This window comes from Castor canadensis, chromosome 9, assembly GCF_047511655.1.
Source record: "Castor canadensis chromosome 9, mCasCan1.hap1v2, whole genome shotgun sequence".
Taxonomy (NCBI): Eukaryota; Metazoa; Chordata; class Mammalia; order Rodentia; family Castoridae; genus Castor; species Castor canadensis.
This window is the reverse complement of record NC_133394.1, coordinates 73,960,304-73,980,277: the sequence shown is the minus strand read 5'-3', so window position 1 is coordinate 73,980,277 and position 19,974 is coordinate 73,960,304. Positions and strand designations below refer to the sequence as shown.

Sequence of the window (19,974 nt, the reverse complement as noted above, 5' to 3'; positions counted from 1 at the left end):
AGTGATTCCTTCCCACAGAGAGTTTAAGAAACACTGATGAAACTATTTGCTAGTTCTCCTTTTACATTCTTTTAATTTTTCTTTCACTTATATATATTATACATGTAAGTGTGTATTTAATGAAAGCTTTCACATTCTAAGTCTACAGATGTAAATAAAAAATGAATAATGGAGCCAGGCATGGTGGCACACACCAGTAATTCCAGCTACTTGAATGTAGGAGTTACTATCCATCAAACATAAACAAAAACAAAAATCAAAAGGAGTAGATGCTGGTCTCAAGTGAACGAGTGCTTGCCTAGCATGTGGGTTCAATCCCCAGCACTGTTATAACAACAATAACAACAACAATCTGGTTGACTTATCCCTATGTTTTAAATAAAAAGATACATCCTAGGCATGCTTTGGGTAATTGACACTATCTAAACCCACTGTCTCTGCTTGGAAACTTAGCAAAATGACTAGGGTTGACTAGGTGACATTACCAGATGTCTGGAAAACTCAACATGAAATCCTTCAGATAAATACCCCAGAAAGAACACTATTTTGAGTCTTTCACTCCCATCTCCTGAGTGGGAAGCAGGAAATGTTTCTTCCTCCTTATTTCTCCTTATTCTATCTTATTTTAACAAAATAAATCCTTGCCAAACTTCAAAGAGAATAATGGGATAATTCTTGAAAAATAATGTATCCCTTATAAAATGTAATAGAGTGTAAATAATTGTTCTCAAGGAGGAATTATTCAGCTTGTCTTGAATCAAGGCAAATAAAACAAGAATTCTTTTGTAACAGACCAGAATGTGTAATGCTATGTTCCCAAAATAGTTCTTATAGTTTTGCAGAAATATATATCTATATGTTTTAACATATGTGTATATAACCCAGGCTGAACAATTTTAAATAGACTATATATACTGTGTCTTTTAATCTTCCTTTGCAAGGTTAAAAAACTTGTACTTACAATAATGATTAAACAATTTTAAAGCAAAGGATATCTTCCTTATCTCCTTATCTTCCTTTTTTTCAATACTGGAGGCAAAACCCAGGATTTCATGCATGCTAGACAAGTTCTCTACCAGTGAGGTTCTCAAGATAATTTATACATTTTTCAGAAAAAAAAGGCACTAAGTTTAAAGTACTTTCATCAATTTTGATTGAGATCACTGCTTATAACGCAAACAATGCAGTTTTTTCCTAAATGAGTTATGGTCAGTTTATCACTTGCCATTCCATTTGCACAATGGCATGCATAGTTCTTCTCAGGTTAGTCAGTGTGTATGCAAGGCAACTGAAAGGCTATTTTTTACCTCAATTTGGGCTGTATCAGACTCTCTTACAACATGATTTTGATTCAAGGTATTGATATATCTATATTATATATTATAGAAATTCTTATCCTTTCTTTAACACAACAATGTGTTTATGTCTTTCAGTGCACAATGAACAGAGCTGATGCCACTGTGCTGTTTCAAGCTGGGCATGGTTTATCTTTATAGACAGAGTATTAGGAAAGTTAAAAAGGAGAAGTCCATGAGACCTAGATGTACATCAAGTTGTATGTACACTGACTTTAGCTATATAAATACTCCTCATAAGCTTTGTTTACCTCTTTTGAAAAATAGATATAATAGCATTACCTATCACATATAGCTATTGTAAGGATTAAATGAAGTCATGTTTGTAAAGTTCAAGTGATCAATAAATGTCACCTATTATTTTCATATTTCTCTATGGAGTACATTTCATGAAAACTGAATTAGTCTGTATAGTTTTGACTCCAACTTTATTCTCAGTTTTCTCTAATGGTTTGGAGAGAATATTGCTACATTTATAAAAGTGTTCTTGAATTACTTTGAGTTCAACATGGTTGCTGTACACACAGAGAAAGGAGAGCTTTTCCCCTCTGCTACTGCAGTGTTATACTCACCACTTGACCTTTCTCATGTCCTCACCTGGAAATTAAGAAGATTAAACTGGAATTCTATCATTTTTACAAAAGGAAAGAAGTCCAAATTATGAGATTTTTTGACTCTGCTTAAATGCAAAAATTATACCGGTGTATGAAAATTTTGAATTAGATATGAACAGTTGATTTAAAAAGTAATAGAGTGTTAAATTTCAAATGCCTACAAAACATAGCAAAGCTCCAGGCATTGTATAAGTAAGCGCAAGATCAGATAGCGGGTGCTCGGGTCCTTCTGGCTCGACAAAGGAGGTAGACTCTGGATAGATTTTCTTTCTAGATATGCACATGTAGTTCTTCCCATTCAGAAGAAGTACAAATGACCAACAGTCCAATGAATAAATGAAAAAATGGTCAACATTTTTAGCCATCAAGGAGATGCAAGTGAAAACTACATTGTGATTCCACCTCACCCCAGTCACAATGGCAACCATCAAGAAAATAAATGCTGTGCAGGATGCGGAAAAAACAGAACATTTATTCACTGTTGGTGGGATTGTAAATTAGTGCAGCCAGTATGGAAAATCCTCAAAAATTGAAAAATAAAACTACCATATGATCCTGCAATAACACTCCTGGATGTATATCCAAAGATACCAAGTCATCATCTAATAGAGATACCTTCAAACCCATGTTTACCGTGGCACTATTCAGAATAGGAAAGTTACAGAATCAGCCCAGGTGTCTACTAACCGATGAAAGGATAAAGAAAATGTGGTCTATATACACAATGGAGTATTATTTGGCCACAAAGAAGAATGAACTTATGTCATCTGAAAGAAAACAAATGGAACTGGCTATCATCATGTTAAGTGAAATAAGACAGACTCAGAAAGACAAATGTGATACATTCTCTTGCACATGCAGAATCTAGATATAAAAAAAAAGACATAATAGTAGAAGTTAAACTATTTGGGGGTCGGGGTAGCAGGAAAGAGAGGGGAACAAGAATGTAATGGCAGGTGAATATAGCTGAAGAACATTGTATACATGTATGGAAACATAATGAAACCCATTATTTTGTACAATTAATATATGTTAAAATGTGGCACTTATGTACAATGGAATATTATTCACCCCTAGAAAGAATAAAATTCTGTAATTTATGATGAAATGGTTGGAACTGGAGGTCAATAAATTGAAGTTAGCCAGGCACAGAATGAGAAGTTCTCACTCATATGTTGAATATAGATGTTGATGTCATAGAACTTGAGAGCAGAAGGATGGGTACAATAGGCTGAAGAGAAGAGGAAGCAAAGGGGGAAGGTAGGTGAACAGACACTGATGGAGTTTGAAAGCTTTCACCACAAAGAAGTTAGAAGTTTAAGCAGACAGATTTGCTTACTGTCATTTAAACATTCAACTGTGCATATATGCATTACTACATCACATGGAACCCCACAAATATGTACAATATTTATGTTTTACACATCAGTCAAAAAATTGAAATGAATCATTTGGGTTTTAATACAAACTGACAGATTCTAAAATTACTGCTTATTGCTATTATGAGTTATTCAATATGTAACGTGTATGCTAAAATAAAAATAAATTTTATGTTCTACATTATTAGATTCTGATGGGACTTGATTTGCTGATTATGCATTTATATATAAAAACAAGTAGCTACCATAATTCTTTTGTCTTCTAAAATTCAGGAAGAAATGCACAGTGGTGATCATGGTGCAACTGTGTTTTTCATAGACCTCCTAGAGGACCTATTGACTTTGCCAATAAATTTCAAATTATCCATAATATCTTCTCCACTACTGCTTCAACAAAACTTTTAGAATAAATGAGTTAAACAGAAAACAATGAAATCTAATGGGTAGTTATTTTTTGCATTGTTATTATTCTTATGTGTTTTATTTTAATTTTCATGTAGAAAACATCATATAAAGTATTTCTGAAGCATATGCAGAAACATAAATGCAATTTTAAATGCTAAGCAGTTATTTTTTAATGCTTACCAAATAAAACATTAATAATATTAAATGGAGATTGGTAATTAGGTCAGTTATGCATTTCCTCACTGCCACCTTCTAAATGACACAAATTGATATTGGAGAGCTATCTGAAATACAGACAAGAATTTAAAAGCAATTAAGTAAATGCCTCCCCTATTAAATTGAAATGTTGAGAATGATTGTTGAAATGTAAGAAGTAAACAATAAGAAATCAAGCAAATGATCAGGAAATTATATTAAACTAAAGTTTTAAGAAATTTTGAGAAAAATAAGGACTATAGCTTTAATTAATTGTTAAAATTATAAATGTAATCAACAAAAATATTGAATTACATAACTTTCAGCACATTTTAAAAAGAAATATTAAAAATTACCCAAGCAAATATGCTAGCTTTCACGAGTTTCACAAACAGAAAAATATCAACATTGATAATTTAAAAAAACACTCCTGTGCACAGTAAAGTGATTGAATAGTTTGGATGAAGTAGCAGTGGAGGCAAGGTCCAGAGGGAAGGAGCCACTAATTTTTATCATAAACTCTGTTTTATGAGGTCATTTATATTATTTTATTTTACCATATAAATGCACTAATTTGTAAAAACAAATCAATACTTTTGTGAATAAAATACATTTTGCAGAAGACTCTACTTTAAGTTATATATAATAAGATAGATTTACATTACTTTGTAATTCTCAGGTAAAATTGTAAGTTTTTAATGTATAAGTGATATATGTATCAACAATTTTTGCTCAGTTAAACTCTTCAAATTACTCTTAAGAATTGTCTTGGAGAGTCCAAGATGGTAGATAGCTGAGGGATGCAGAAGCCCTGAGTTCCAGGATATCAGCAAAATACTTCAGAGTTATGGTAGTTAGAATCAGGTAATTCTGATTTTTTAGAGAACTAAATGACCACCAACACATAGGGTACACATAAAGATCCTTGATCTTTATATAAAAATGAGGAAAGTCCTGGTGTGAGCTGGGAAAGGCACAAATGCTAGTCTGCCCAGGGGAAAGCTGATCTCCCACCCCGCTTTTATTTAATCTCTCTTCTTGCTTCCTCTTTCTTGTTTGGAAATAGCAGAGGATTACAGATCAAATTGGCCTAGATTCTAAGATGTCCTGGACCCCTACTATGCAGACATAGCCTACCTGCATCCCACAAAACCTAATCCAATTCCACCAGAGTGTATCTGCAACCTGGCCAGGTGAGTGCAACAGATCTTCCACCCTTGAGCACAGTGGGTAGGTAGATTGCAACCCCCACCAACAAAACTGGTTATCATAAACAGAGAGCACAACTCACCTCTGCCTGGCAGAGCTGAGGCAAAACACTGAGCCAACTTTCCAGAGCAGAAGAGGGGCAAAATGCTGAGCTAAACTCACTAGAGTGGGAATAAGGCACAATGGTGAGCTGTCTTGACTTTTAGGGGAGAGTCTGAGCTTGTAGATCCTAAGTGGCAATAGAGCAACACAGCTGTCACCTGATGAAATCAGCAATATTTTTGACCACATTGGAGAATATGGTAGTGAGCTAAAAAGTGAGTGAAAAGAAACCTCAATTTCAGCTTGCCCTGTAGAGGAAGGGACCAGTTACTGCTCACTAACCAGCTTCTTGGTGGAACCACTGCAGAGAAACTGTCTGCACCAGATGGCCCATCACACCAAAGAAAGCCTGGGCTCAAACACTATGAGGCAACTCCCTCAAAGCTGTCCAATAAGGAGGGGCAAAATCCATTGCCACATATCCTGGAATACCAACATTAAGAAGGGACAGAGATACTGAGAAATCCTCTGTCAAAAGCAACAGCACCTAGATTTGAAGTCAGAGGAAAAATTCCAGAAATTTCAGTGAACTGATTTTTCCTCTTTGTTATTTATAGTTTTATTTTTATTACTATTACCTCTTACCTTCATTTTTACTTTCTTCATTTTTCCCCTTTTTTGTACTACAATCTATTGTTATCTCTATAACACCTCGAAACACTAACAATAATTCAATAGAGGATTTAGTGGAAATTGAAGGAAATTAATTCCCAGTTTCTGATCCCAGTAGAATGATGATGTGAATGTTCAATGAGCTTTAAAAGGAACTTAAAGAGGAGCTTAAAGAGAACATTTGAAACTGAAAGAATATCAAAAGAAGACAGATATAAAGTTTGAAAAGACACTGAAGCAACTAAATGAACTCAGAGAGGACTTCAACAAACTCCAAAATGAAACTAAGGAGATTAGTTTTTAAAAGAGAGAAATTATAAACGAAAGAAAGCAGCAAAAGATAGGAAAGAGGAGTTAAACAAAGATATGGAAACTCTCAGAAAAAATAACCAAACAGAAATCCTGGTAATAAAAAGTTCTTTAAATCAAATAAAAAACATAGTTGAATGCCACTCCAGCAGACTAGAACAACTTCAAGACAGAAGGTCAGAACTCAAAGACAAAACAGATATTAAAGAAAAAAACAGAAGAATTCTTAGACAAAAACTCAGGAGCTGTGAAAGGAATACACAAGAAATCTGTGATTCTATCAAAAAACAAATCTTCATGGGCATTGAAGAAGGAGAAAAGGTGCAAGCCAAATATATATGTAATATACTTAATAAAATATTAGCTGAAAGTTTCCCAAATCTTGAGAAAGAGATGCACAGATACATGAAGTCTCCAGTACACCAAGCAGACATGACTATGACATATTATACTTAAAACAACTAGCAAGTAGAATAAGAAAAGAATATTGAAGGTCGTAAGAGAGAAAAATCAAATAGTATATCAAAGTAAACCCATCAAAATTGCAGCAGATTTCTCAACAGAAACCTTAAAAAGCAAGAAAAGAATGGACTGAGGTATTTTGAGCACTGAAAGAAAAAAATTTCAGTCTTAGGATAGTCTACTTAGCAGACTATCCATGATAAACAAAAGTTCTCCATGATAAACAAAAGTTAAATAAGATGTGACCTCCAAACTGTCACTATAGAAGATTCTGAAAGGAATCATAGGCAGAAGATGAAGACAAACATAACCATAGAAGGATGGGAAATATTAAACCTCAACAGAAGCTGCACACTCAAATCCTTAACAAAGAAACAAGTAAATGGCAGCAATCACCACATACCTCTCAATATTAACACTAAATGTTAATAGACTCAACTCCCCCATCGAAAGACACTGATTGACAAACTGGGTTAAAACAGAAGACCTGACAATCTGTTCTTTAAAAGAAACTCACCTTATATACAGAAATAAATACTGCCTTAGGGTGAAAGGGTGGAAGAAGATTTACCAAGTTGATGGTTCCCCAAAACAGACAGGAGTAGCAATACTTATATCAGATAAAGTGGACTTCAAACTTAAATTAGTCAGAAGAAATAAAGAAGGACTCTTCATACTAATAACAGGTCTGATACATTAGGAGGAAATAACAATTTTTAACTTATATGTACCCAGTGTCAATTCACCCAGTTCCATTGAACATACACTATTGGACTTAAAACACAAATAGACCCAAACACAGTGGTTGTGGAAGACTTTGCTACTCCTCAATCATCCATAGATATGTCATCCAGACTTAAATCAACAAAGAAAGTCTAGAATTGAATGACATCATAGATCTAAAATTCAACAAAGTCTAGAATTGAATGACACCATAGATCTAATTGACCTGACAGATGTCTACAGAGTATTCCATCCTATAACAGCACAATATACAGTCTTTTCCGCAGCCCATGGAGCTTTCTCCAAAATAGACCATATTTTAAGGAACAAAGCAAGTCTAAAAATATAAGAAAGCTGAAATAACCCACTGCATAGTTTCTCACCATAACATAATAAAACTGGAACTCAATAACAAAAGAAGCAGCAGAAAATACTCAAACAACTGGCAGCTGAACAACACATTGCTCAATGATCAGTGAGTCATAGAAGAAATAAAGGAGGAAATCAAAAAGTTAGACTCTCTTTACAAGAAGGAGTATTAGACTTTAAACTGGTTGGAAATCACCATAAGAAAGGGACTAAGGTAGAATGAAGAAAAGTAGATGAAATAGACCAATTTGAGTTATAACACAAATATACATGGAAATATCACAAGCAAACTCTATTGTTGCTATCTTAAACAAGCAAAATTTTCATTTTATTTTCTTTTTTCTTCTACAAAATCAGAGAACAGGAGAGTGGGGGTGGTTTTAGTGGAAGGCGGAAGAAGAACCTTGGATGTGTGAATTTGTGTATGATATATTTATATATTGTAAGAACTTTTGTAAAACCCACAATGAACCCCAACCAAGTACAACAAGAAAAAAAAGAATTGTCTTGCAAAAGTCAAATAGCATAAGGGTTATTTCTTTTCCAAGTGCGCAGAGTGCACTTTTCTTTGTGTGTGAGTTCTCATTGCTCAGTATGTTAGCCATGGGTTATCTGAGATATACATCATTCTAATCACATTCATCTAAAGAACTTGGTTGGTTTTATCCATTATCTCTTGAAGATGACACAATACGCTTTTCAGTGATGTCACTGAGCTGAAGTGATCACCTCACCATACCACTGCATCCCAGTGCTGCTGCTACATCCTTTACAAGCTGTCCCAATGAAGATGCTGCTAACGTCCATCTGATGTACTGAAGTCCAACAGCAATACAATGTGAGAAGGCTAAAACAGCATGAATTTTAATGAAACACTAGAAGACCTGCTTAAATCTATGGCTTCAAAGACCAATTTTACAATTGGTAGATTTCTTTTGAAATCTACAGAATAATCTTTTAAGAATTTTTACAAGTAGTTTACATTACTCTCTTTAGGAAGCTCTTTGTAGAAAATCAATGTAACCACACAGGGACAGAAGCTTAAATTTTTGTCATTCTGTAACTGTAAGTTAAGCCATGTTTGAATAGAGACCCACAAAGGAAACAACAAGAGTGGAATCATTTTCAGAACATACAGGGTGCTAAATTCAAAAGGTTGCCTGATCTCATAGGGAAAAGAACGTGCATCACCCATAGAAGGGCTATTTTCATAAGTATTTGTGTGCACTAAATTTAAAAAAACATTAATTGTATTAGAAATAGAATAAAATGCTGCAAAGGGAATTGTAAGTACTACAAAGAGGAGTGACAAATGCCTGTGGGCTGCATTGCTGAGGTAAGGGGGAGGCCAGCGGAGAAAGAGACTGGTGACTAAGATCCCCCATTTCTTTTCTCGGTGTCAAGTTCTGAATACCTAAGTATTCAGGACATGAGGCATAACCTATTCCTATGTACAAATTCTGATCTAATAGAGTAGCAATACTATTTATTTACAAAGGAAAAACAATTTTTAAAACTAGAACATTTTAGGGAATCACATCAGACTTCCTTAACAAAGAGAATTAGTTTCGTTGTAGAAGCTCAGAATTATTTAAGTTAGTGTTAAAACTGAGTACAGACCTATATGAGACCTATACATGGTAAGATATTGGTGATTTTTAAAGAAAATCACTTTAAAGAGTGCTATAGTACCCCTTAAAATAGTACCTTGGGGCAAGCATGAAGGGCATAGCTGTAATCCCAGCTACGTGGAAGACAGAGGTAGAATCATGACCAGAGGTCAGAGGTTGACATGGAGAACAATACGAGACCCTACCTAAAAAATAACTAAAGCAAATATAGGTGGGATCATGGCTCAAGCGATAGAGTGCTTGCTTAATGAGTGTGAGGCCCACCAAAAAAAACGAAAAAAAGAAAAATAAGAAAGGATAACAGTGGTATCATTAAGAAAATCAGTGAGATCAATAACATGATAAATCTGTAAACAGTGATGGTTGGCTGACTTAAAAATTGTCAAAGACTATGAGGGCAATAGATAAGGATGACACAGCAACTGAAAACCAGAAAAGTGAAAAAGTTGGTAGTCCCTTTTCCAGATTCATTTCCAGTTTTTGTTGTGAATCCTTAAGTTGGAAATACAATCATATTTGCTTCATGCTCATACCCTATGTGATGAGATGAAATCTTGAGTATAGCTGGAATAAACATAGTCCTACCTCATAGGCACAAAACAAAAAGAAAAAAAGAGATGAAAGAATACAGAGAGCACGCTATCTTAGCCCTCAGCAAATTATTTTCAAAAGCTGAAACTTTAATGTCACCTGACATTGCACCAAAGTTGAATTTTTATGCAGAGCAAGCAAACAGCATCTTCTGACATGTTTGGTAGGATATTTTACTTATGTCAGTATTTATCAGAACTTTACTGTCCACATATTGTCCTAGAAGTGCACTGTTACTCTCTAAATGTTTACAGTGGGTTTGAAAAATATAACACCCATGTTTAGTCCTGTTGTCTGAAAAAAAATAATTCCAAAAGATCATTTCCACCAATCATACTCAAGAGATTTATCTTCTTAAATCTGATGACTAATTTTTTTTTCTATGTCAGAAACCCAAACTGTCTTTTAGATGGCATCCACAGAGGACCTTCCAGCCATGTAAACCTGAATTAATAAACACTTGAAGGTATATTTATCCCCAAACAAGTCAGTGATGAATAATTCTATGAAACATTTTCCAAAAACTAAAAGAACACTGTTTTGAGGGATTTCTAAAGTCAGGAGACATATTAAAGTGTGGAAGGTATTATATATGTTCACCTTTAAAGTTAGACAATGTTTAAGACAACAAGTAGCCAAGGCTCCAGGCAATAAATTTTTTAATAATTCATTTAACCAATGTTTCTTGATCACTTGTCATGTGAACAGCACTATTCTGAGTGTGTTGGGGATGCAAACATGAATTAAACCTCGTCCTTGATTACAAGGGATAGAGGATGCACTGTTTGACTTTATATGTCCACTGGGCTGGGCCGAGCAACGCATTTGTTTGGCCAAACAAATGTCTAGCTGTTGTGAATATGCATGTAGAGGGGACTAATGTTGACAGTCACATGACTTTCAATAAAACAGTTTGCCTTTTTTAGAGTGTGGTAGCCTCTCCAATCAGTTGAAGTATTAATAGCAAAATTCAAAACAAAAGGAATTCTACCTCAAGACTTTGGCATGGAAGTCCTGAGTATGTTTCCAGCCTGCTCTATAAATTGAAGATTCAAGACTCCAAGATCCACTTCTGTGTCAGTGCTCAGCCTGCTGACTAGACTGTGGATTTTGGATCCCACAAAATAGCACCAACCTTTATGTAAATTTCATGCAGCTGGCCAGGTCCACTGACTTTGAACTTAACACCTCACCCACAATTGTGTTAGCCAGCTTTTAAAACTCAATCTCTCTCATCATCTCTTCCTCCATGCTCTTTCTCATTCTCTCAGATAATCATTCAACACCATTCTTCCTATGTCTGCATAAACTGAAACAAGTGTCCATAATTTGACAGTTTTTATTTTTGTTTTAGGACATGTAATTAAATATTCTAAGTCTCCACAGAGAGATATTCTCATGTGTAAAGTTCACATTCATGTTGCCCAGACATGGCACAAAATAACCATTCCAAAAGTTTGCTTGTTTTTGCTTAATTTTAGATTCTTAGTGGTTTAATCAATCCATCCAGAGCCTTCAAAACTGTTGTGGAAAGCTTGTTCTTTAAGGCTTGCTCCATTTCCTCATAACCTGGAGTACATGTGCCACCCAGCAACATTTGGAGTCTCTACGTGTGCAATTGGATTCACATGGCTAAGATACCTCTGTCAACCACACTGATACTGGTTATGTAGATTCAGAGAGAAACACTCTGCTATAGAATTATTTTGTTATGATATAAATAATCATTTTCATGCTGTATTTTCTGTACCTACTTGTTTACCTGGATTCATTTGGAATGTTTTTATAAAAATATGAATGTGGTGTAAAATTAAATGGATTGCTCTATCATATGTGCTTTTATTTGTGTATTTATTTAGTGTGGAAATGGATTATAAGAAGCCCATAAGGACTTCATAAGGTGAAATGCAGCTCAACTGTTTTTCCTAAGATTATCTGTAGGCCGAGATCAGCACAGCCCTGGCCATGGAAGAGGGAAATGCAGAACAGCAGCTTCTAAGTTGTTTACATTCAGAGAAGCAGGAATGGCAGGTTTCTCCTGTTACAATGTCATGCCCCTCCCTGAGAACTGCTGCTCCACCCTGTTTACCACTGGGTATAAAAGACTTCCTGAAGGAGGACACCAGGCTTTTGCTTTGGGACCTTTGCTTTGAGGCTTTTGCTTTTGGGCTTTTTGATGGGGAAGGCTTTTGAGATTTTGTCTCTTTGGTGTGGGAGGCTTTTGGAAGAGAAAAGAATTGCTGAAGGGAAAGGATTGTTGAAGGGAAAAGAATTGCAAAAGGGGAATTGCTAGCAATCCTGAGGTCCAAGACTTTAAGAAAGCTAAAGAGACCTTTATACATAGGCTTTAGAAAAGCTAAGCTAAAGAAAACCTAAGAGAAAACATGGGACAGAGTGACTCTAAGGAAAGAGGTTTTAAAGAAGACTTTAGAAGCAAGGTTTTAAAGAGGTGTAAAGAAGTAAGGACTTTAAAAAAAGATAGAGAAAAGAAGCAGGGTAAAATTAAGAAAATAATAGAGATAAGAAGCAATAAGTATTGTGTGTCTTCACTCGAGTGCCCAACATACCTGATCCCACTTTCTGTCTGTCTGTCTATCCTGTGTCTTTTCTGCATCTCCAGTCATCCCCAGTTAAGCCCCAGTTAGGTTCAGTAATAACCAGGAGTGAGAGAAAGCTTGTTCCAACAAGGATGTGAGAGAAAAAAGCTCCCTCTAATTTAGTATACAAATATATACATACAAATGTACTTTGTTGAAATGAACTTAATATTAATAATGTAAGATTTTAAAGCAAAATAAGACTTGGTTTTAAAAATATATAGAGACTTAAAATGTTTCTGTACTTGCACTGAAACTGTAGCAACAAAAATGGTGATAATTGTATTTTTTGCAAATTAGCCTGTGCTGGAATAATTTTTAAATTAGAAATGTTTTCATTTATTGTAAGTAATCATGGGCTTATTGAATTAAAAGTTTATCATTATTTGAACAAGATAATGGAAGATGGGTTTTTCCCATAGAATGTCTAGGGGCATCTGGTCTAGCTTATCTTACTTGCTTCATGTTTTTCCTCTGTTCATCCTAGGGCATGTCTTTCAAATGTAAATTGTTGTCTTCATAAATGAGCACATGACAGCAACACTGGCTTCTTGTACGATAGAATGAGGAGTTGAAAATGAAAGTCCTAAACTATGACATTTAACATCTCTTTTTTTTTAGTCATATACCATGGCCAAGCAAGACAAGACTCTTTGATAAGATCTTCCTTATAACAAGCCTCATTTTACATTTTTAGTGTATGTCTGCAAATAGGTAACATAAATAATTTCAGTATTTACATATTTTGAGCACATATATATCTGGAGACACATGTAACCATGTCTATATAAAAATAATTAATTATAATTATAAAATAGTGTCCCTAATGAATATATGTAATGAATATATATCAGAGATTTTTTTTTGATACTCTGAATTTGGTACTCATATTTTATGGATGAAAATCTTTATGGTAAAGAGGAGCTAAAAGTAAATAAACACAGGAATTGATATTTTTCAATCTAAATCTAAATTTCCCATCCATTCATGAAAAACTAAATGATATTATAATATATAATATTATAAAGCATCCAATGCATCCCAATTTTCCACAAATTGCTGACATGCAGTTTCCTTCCATTTTAGTAATAATTGCCTATATAACTAGAAGATACATTAAATTAAGGAGTTCAATGGGAAATTATGACATGTTTTGTTCATTCCTGAATTTTCAGTGGTATCAAATTCATTTTTAATTGCAAATTAGTACTTGGAATATATGATATTTTATTTTATTTTCCTTCTCAGATACTAAACTTTCATGGAGTAACAGCCAATATCATAGATTTAATATTTTACTTACAACATAAGTTTCATATATATATACATGTTTTATTTTACTTCCAAAATGTAATTCTACATAACAAAATTGCACAAAAACTGCAAATCAATTTTCTAGATACTTGCCTGAAATCCAAGGAGCTTTTCATTAGGCTTAATGTGTCTCTGAAATTCACATTCTATGGGTTGTATCACTTTGATTCCATCTTCATAAAAAACATAGAACATGTTCCCAATTCCCAGACCTTAGGAATAAAAACACATTAAAAGTTCAAAATAGAATTATCAGAAACCTTTACAACAAAAATTCAGTGCCCCTCATATTCCTAGCAGAAGAACAATTTGTGAAGTCAGTAATGCTAATGACACAACCATGCAGGACCTTCACTGTATATGCTACTTTGTGATATTATCTAGATATTGTCCTTTATTCTTCCTGACCCGTGATTCAGTAAGTTCTTTAATATAATTCAATAAATGTTTCATATTTTTAAAAATAACTAATGGAATTACTAACTCATTGAAAAGAAATTATGTTGAATACCTGCCTTAGTTAGAATCAAATTTATTCTGCTATTTATATTAGTTTAGCATTCAGTGTGGAAAATTAAATTTTATTTTTGGTGGGTATTAAGTATATCTAAAAATTTTTAGGAACAAAACTAATTTTTGTTCTTAAAAAGTAGTCCTACATAAAGGGCTTATATGTTAATTATTATACTGGAAATTTTGGAGTCTATTTCTATAGTTTAAAATTAATTAATTTAAGGTCTTAGAAGAATTTCAGAATAATGATTACATCATACTGTCATTATCTTTTTTCTCACTTCAGCTCTGGTGCATGGCTTCTCAGAAATTCATCTCCCTCACTTTCAAATCCATAACTAGTGGTCTGGAGTCTGGGATGGTGACTCAAGCAGTGAAGTAGGTGGACTAAGACCTAGTCTCAGGGCTTCTTCATGCTTGTACACTCTTGTCTCTGTTTCCTCTGTTCAGCAGGCTTAGTCACACCCATACAGCTTTCCTCTTCATATCCTTGCTGTTTTAGCTTCCTTTTCCAGTTGAACTGAGGTGATCAGATTTATTCAGTCTAATTAAGTCTTACATAATTCAATGACAACATTTGCTCTTTGACAGATGAGGAATAATGTTGAAATCTTGACAATTTGGAAAGCTAACCAATGGTGCTTAAAGTATTTAAATGCTAACATTATGTGTAAGGATAAATACAATTTAAATGCAGAAATCCCCCACCCAGCATTATTTTTCTCATTCAAGGCCATCTATAGGGTCTGTTATATCGAGCTTTGGATTCTGCATCTGTGGAGGATTGCAACTAAAGTTTGTGGCTTGCATGAATATTTATTTAATTAATTTAAATCATATTTAACCTTATAAATATTCTCCTAGTAAAATGTTAAAATCACAATTTTTTTTCATCCAGCTTTATAGCTTTCTACTCTTAAGGTTTGGAAGAAAATGCAGTCAAACTTAATTAGGACACTATTAGTCATAGTAATTATATGATGATGATACATAGTGTACTACAGTAATTTGGGATATTCTCAAATAGTAGCAGAAGTGACAAGAACTAAATTCAAGTTACCTTTTATTTGTGTGTAGTACCAGGGATTGAATCCAATGCCTCATACTTGCTAGGCAAGCTCTCCAGCACTTAAGCTACACACCCAGCCCTAAGTTACATTTTCCATACAATAAAATTCTTTAGTTGTCAAATGTTATTTATAAGTTTAGTTATGAATCAAATAATATGAATTCCATACCAGAAATATAATGCTTACAAAAAAAATAAAAGTTCATGCTAAATAATTTGATTTGTATTAGCAAGCCTACATGTAAACATTAACAATATTGACATATGCTATGTGTCATAACTGCAGTTTAACATTATTGATTCTTAAATATCATTGTTGAAACTTATGAATATAATCAAGTTGTAACTCGGTGTCTTCCTCAATTGTGTAGTTTCATACACATTTGATGTTTCTTACAAAGTTATTTCCATTGTTGAATGCGTTTAGTTTCCCCCCTCCCTGTAAACTCTGTTGTAATTCTGCCTATAATAATTAATTTGAATGTGTTTGGAACTGATAACTATTGAGAATCCAGATGTTTTCCAAGTATCTTAAAGTGTTTCCCTTCCTCACCCCTCTGGGTACTTTTATCATTTTGCTATGTTTTGCATACCACATTCAGTGGATTTCACCATGATTTGTTATACTGATGAAACAACAGAGCTGTAATTTCCTTTGAAAACCACTTAATCTATACAAATTATTCTCTCAAATCTGGAAGCCTATTTCTTGCTTTTAAAATATGAACTACACATCAAAATTTTATAAAGCATAAACTATTTCCATGTCACAGTTATAGATGAAATACAAATACCATTATCCACATTTTGGCTTTTTCTGTTTTTTCTAGTGGGAATACAACTCCTTAGTGTTTGATAAAGAGTAAATTCAGCAAAACACAGTGTATAATTATATTTATTACCGTACAGTAATAAAATAATCATACATGTATCCATCACTTTGCTTATGAAATAAAATGTTATCTATGTCGTTAGGGGTTCCTCTGAGTTCCCCCATCCTCATCCACAAGAGGTAATATTTTTGCATTCTATTTTTTGAGAAATATTTTGTTTCTCAAAACTTTTATTTAGATTTCAGCAATTTTTATTATCTGAGTATATGATTCAGATGAATTTCTTCTTAAATTTGCTGTTATACTATCATGCATATGTAAATTTATTTAAAATAAACTCAGCACAGAGCACTATTCATTGCCTGATGACAAAGACTTGGAAGCTGAAGGGACTTGCAAATTTTTCATTTGAGGCATTCTTTAGCTTCCTATGCAAACAGAACACAGAAGACTTTGTGTGTATTCAAATGACTAAATTTCCATGTCTTATCTTTTTTTAGATGGGGTGGGCATGAGAAAAAAGTGAGAAAGGGAAATAAACTTCAGTCTCACTGTTCATAAAGATCAGAAGCAAATCATCATAATAACACTTTTTTTTTCTTTTTACCATGGGAGTATCAATTAACCTGTGTGGTCATATACCCATATTGAGTTTGAGTGTAATAATCCTATTTACGTCATACAGTTATTGTAAGAATTAAATAAGATAGAGAAGTAAACATTTTGCAGCATGATTGGAACACAATAAGATTTTTAAGAAGCAATAAACTGTTAAAGATTTAATGACTAACATTTCTCCTTTGAAAAACTACTGTGAAAAAACCATACCTGCTATATAGTTATAATTTGATTATTCTCCTCATTATTCCTAAGCCGTACTTTTAGTTTTCTATACTAAATTTCAATTTTCTATGATATCTAATCATGGGGTTGTTTTCCCACAACCCCACAATTTTGCTAAAATATTAACTTGATTTTCTGGTACAGCATTTCCCAGACATGGTCCCTTCAGAAGGTCTGCAAATCCAAACTGTATTCACGACACCACTGAGGTGTCATTCATATTTTCCCTCTGATTCTTGAAGGAATGAAGAATGCAGTTTTTGACAGGCAAAACAAAGTATGCAGTCATGTGACATTACAACATTTTAATGTAATAACTGTCATGGAAATCCAGCAACTTCTATTAAGACAGGTATTAAAAAAATTGAAAAATATAAAACAATCCAGGTCTACTAATTACTTAGAAAATGTATCTTTTGTAAAATAATGTGCTATTTATGCTGAAAAGTAGTTGGGTTTACTGTGCTTTTCTTGTTTTTTGTTTTTGGACTGGGGATTGAACCCAGGGTTTTGCAAGTGCATGTTCTGAGTTATCCCAGACCCTTTGGATCGTTTCAACAAGTTAATTGACACATATTTAAAATTTTCTGCTTTAATTTCTAATATGTAAATACTTATAAAAATAAACCACACAAACAAAAGCTCTTTTTGTTTTAAATATAATTTAAAAGTATAGAACAACCTGATCTCAAGTATGACAATTGAAAAAAATCACAGTTTTCAATTACATTCTTAATTAATGTGGAGTATTACTGTATTTTATCAACTACACTCACTATTGATTACAATGATATCTTATTTTACAAACATTCTTTTTTTTATGTCAACATGAATATAATTACATATATAAACAAATTCTTTCTGTACCCTAGCCCTTTCTTCTGCCACTTAACATAAAATACAAACAATTTTTATCTTACTGATGAATCAACCATGCTATGGTTGTAAATGCTATGCTAGTAAAGATTGGGAATATACATTGGTTGTTTTCCATCCCCAGATGAAGAGTCACCTGAATTTTGTCTTTTTCCAGGTTGATTGTTAAACTAATGGATAATAGTGGCTCTAGAAAGTAATCCCTAATTTGTTTATTCCTGTGAGTTTTCTTTATGCTTTATCTTTCTATTCAGAGGGAGAACATAAGAAAGCATTGATTGGAGTCTGATAAAAGAGAAGTATTTTCCAGAGGGTTTTCTAATCAATACTGCACCTGTAAATACATGAATTGGATGTAATGTACAATTCCATCTCATTCCTTTGGAAATAGGAAGGAGCTCAAGAATAATACCATTACATGTTAATTTAATTGCATTATTATTTATATGTAGCATATATTATATAATTAATAACAATAAAACTTGGTTATTTCTGATTATTAGATGCATATTTAAGTTAATCATAAAAGAGATTTTTGTGGTGATATTTTTCTTCTTCTGACCTGAATTGTCATTACTTTAGCATTTATGATGTGACCAATAGTAAGTTGTAATTCTATGCTGTGTGCTGGTAATCAAGGTATTTCAATAAGTTTTGGTGTTATACAAAATCTTTATTTGGGTGATATATCTTTTTTCACTTTTCAGTGGCTTTAAACATATATAACAACATTTAAAAATATATATTGAAATGCAGAAGAAGTCCCTGTTTTAATTAAAGAATAATATACACAAGAATAGATGGTCTATACTGCATTTCACTTCTTCAATAACTCAACAGGGAAAGATTTTTGGTTCATGAATATTCCCAGTGTTTGTGCCCTGTCTTTCAAGATAACAATGCTTTTATGCACAAGGTAAAATTATATCAGTGCACCTAAATAAAATCTTTATATTATTTTTAAATAAAATAAAATTTGGCTGTGAGTAAAGCCACATGTTTGATACCTAGCACCACACATGTGCACACACACACACTCACTCACATATACACCTTGCTTATTCTTTCATTATTACTTCAAAGTTTCATGGCTATGTTTGCATCTAGGTCTTTATAAGCCCTTATAATTCAGAAGTAAGCAGTATCTGACTGCTGTGGAATGACTCTTTGAGTTCTTCCATGAGTAAAATGATTCAAATGCCTATAACTCAGTGCCTATGACATCCAGAACATTTATTATTAATTTGGATTCAATAATATGCCCAAACTTATTGCCTGCTAAATAACATTAGAAAATATTTTATTGGAAGAAAAATCAATAAAACTATTTCAATGTGTATTTTAAAAATTATACAGTAAAATTTCTCAAGAGTGAAAATGATTTATATTTGAATTTCCAAAGTTTTCAAAGTGTTGTACATTTAATAGGCTGTTTAAAATATTTGTTAACAAATGAGGAGTGTATTTCCTCTTTTAACATTGTCTTCCTACATTCTTATAAACCATAATAATAAGTAGAAAAGAATTGAAAGTAGAACCAAGAGAAGTAGAGTATCCTCTGCTTCTGAGTGTACATATTAATCTGATAGGAAGGATAATACATATTAAGTTCAGTAAAAACAAATTCTAGTGAAAAGAAAAGCTAATTTCCGATGCTGTTTTCTAAGCAAATGTTATCATTATTAGCCTAATGTAATTTTAACACAGGTAAGTAAAATGCAGAGGTAGGAGAGGTATTACCATTGTCAAATCTGTTATTGACCTTAAAGTGTTTCTACACTGGTTATGTCTGTAATACAGTTCTCTTACCATGGTAAAGACACAAGCACACAAATGCAAAGCATTGCTACAGTGGCAATAAAGAGGATCTTGGAAATATGCAATTCATACTTGTTATTTCAGTTGTCAAAACTGGGAATAGAAATTTATTGTGGAAGCTTCAGCTAGCTAATATCTTAATTATTTTATGAGAT

General features: G+C 33.2%; 1 protein-coding gene across 5 annotated transcripts in view; it reads right to left on the bottom strand.

Annotated features, from left to right (window-relative positions):
• The window catches only part of Fstl5 (follistatin like 5), a 749,493-nt gene that overhangs the window by 107,426 nt on the left and 622,093 nt on the right, over positions 1-19,974 (bottom strand). For all 5 annotated transcript variants that reach the window (XM_074041710.1, XM_074041709.1, XM_074041711.1 and 2 more), the window contains one exon: positions 13,961-14,079. In XM_074041710.1, the coding sequence (XP_073897811.1) occupies positions 13,961-14,079 (119 nt within the window). The remainder of the gene's footprint in view (positions 1-13,960; positions 14,080-19,974) is intronic.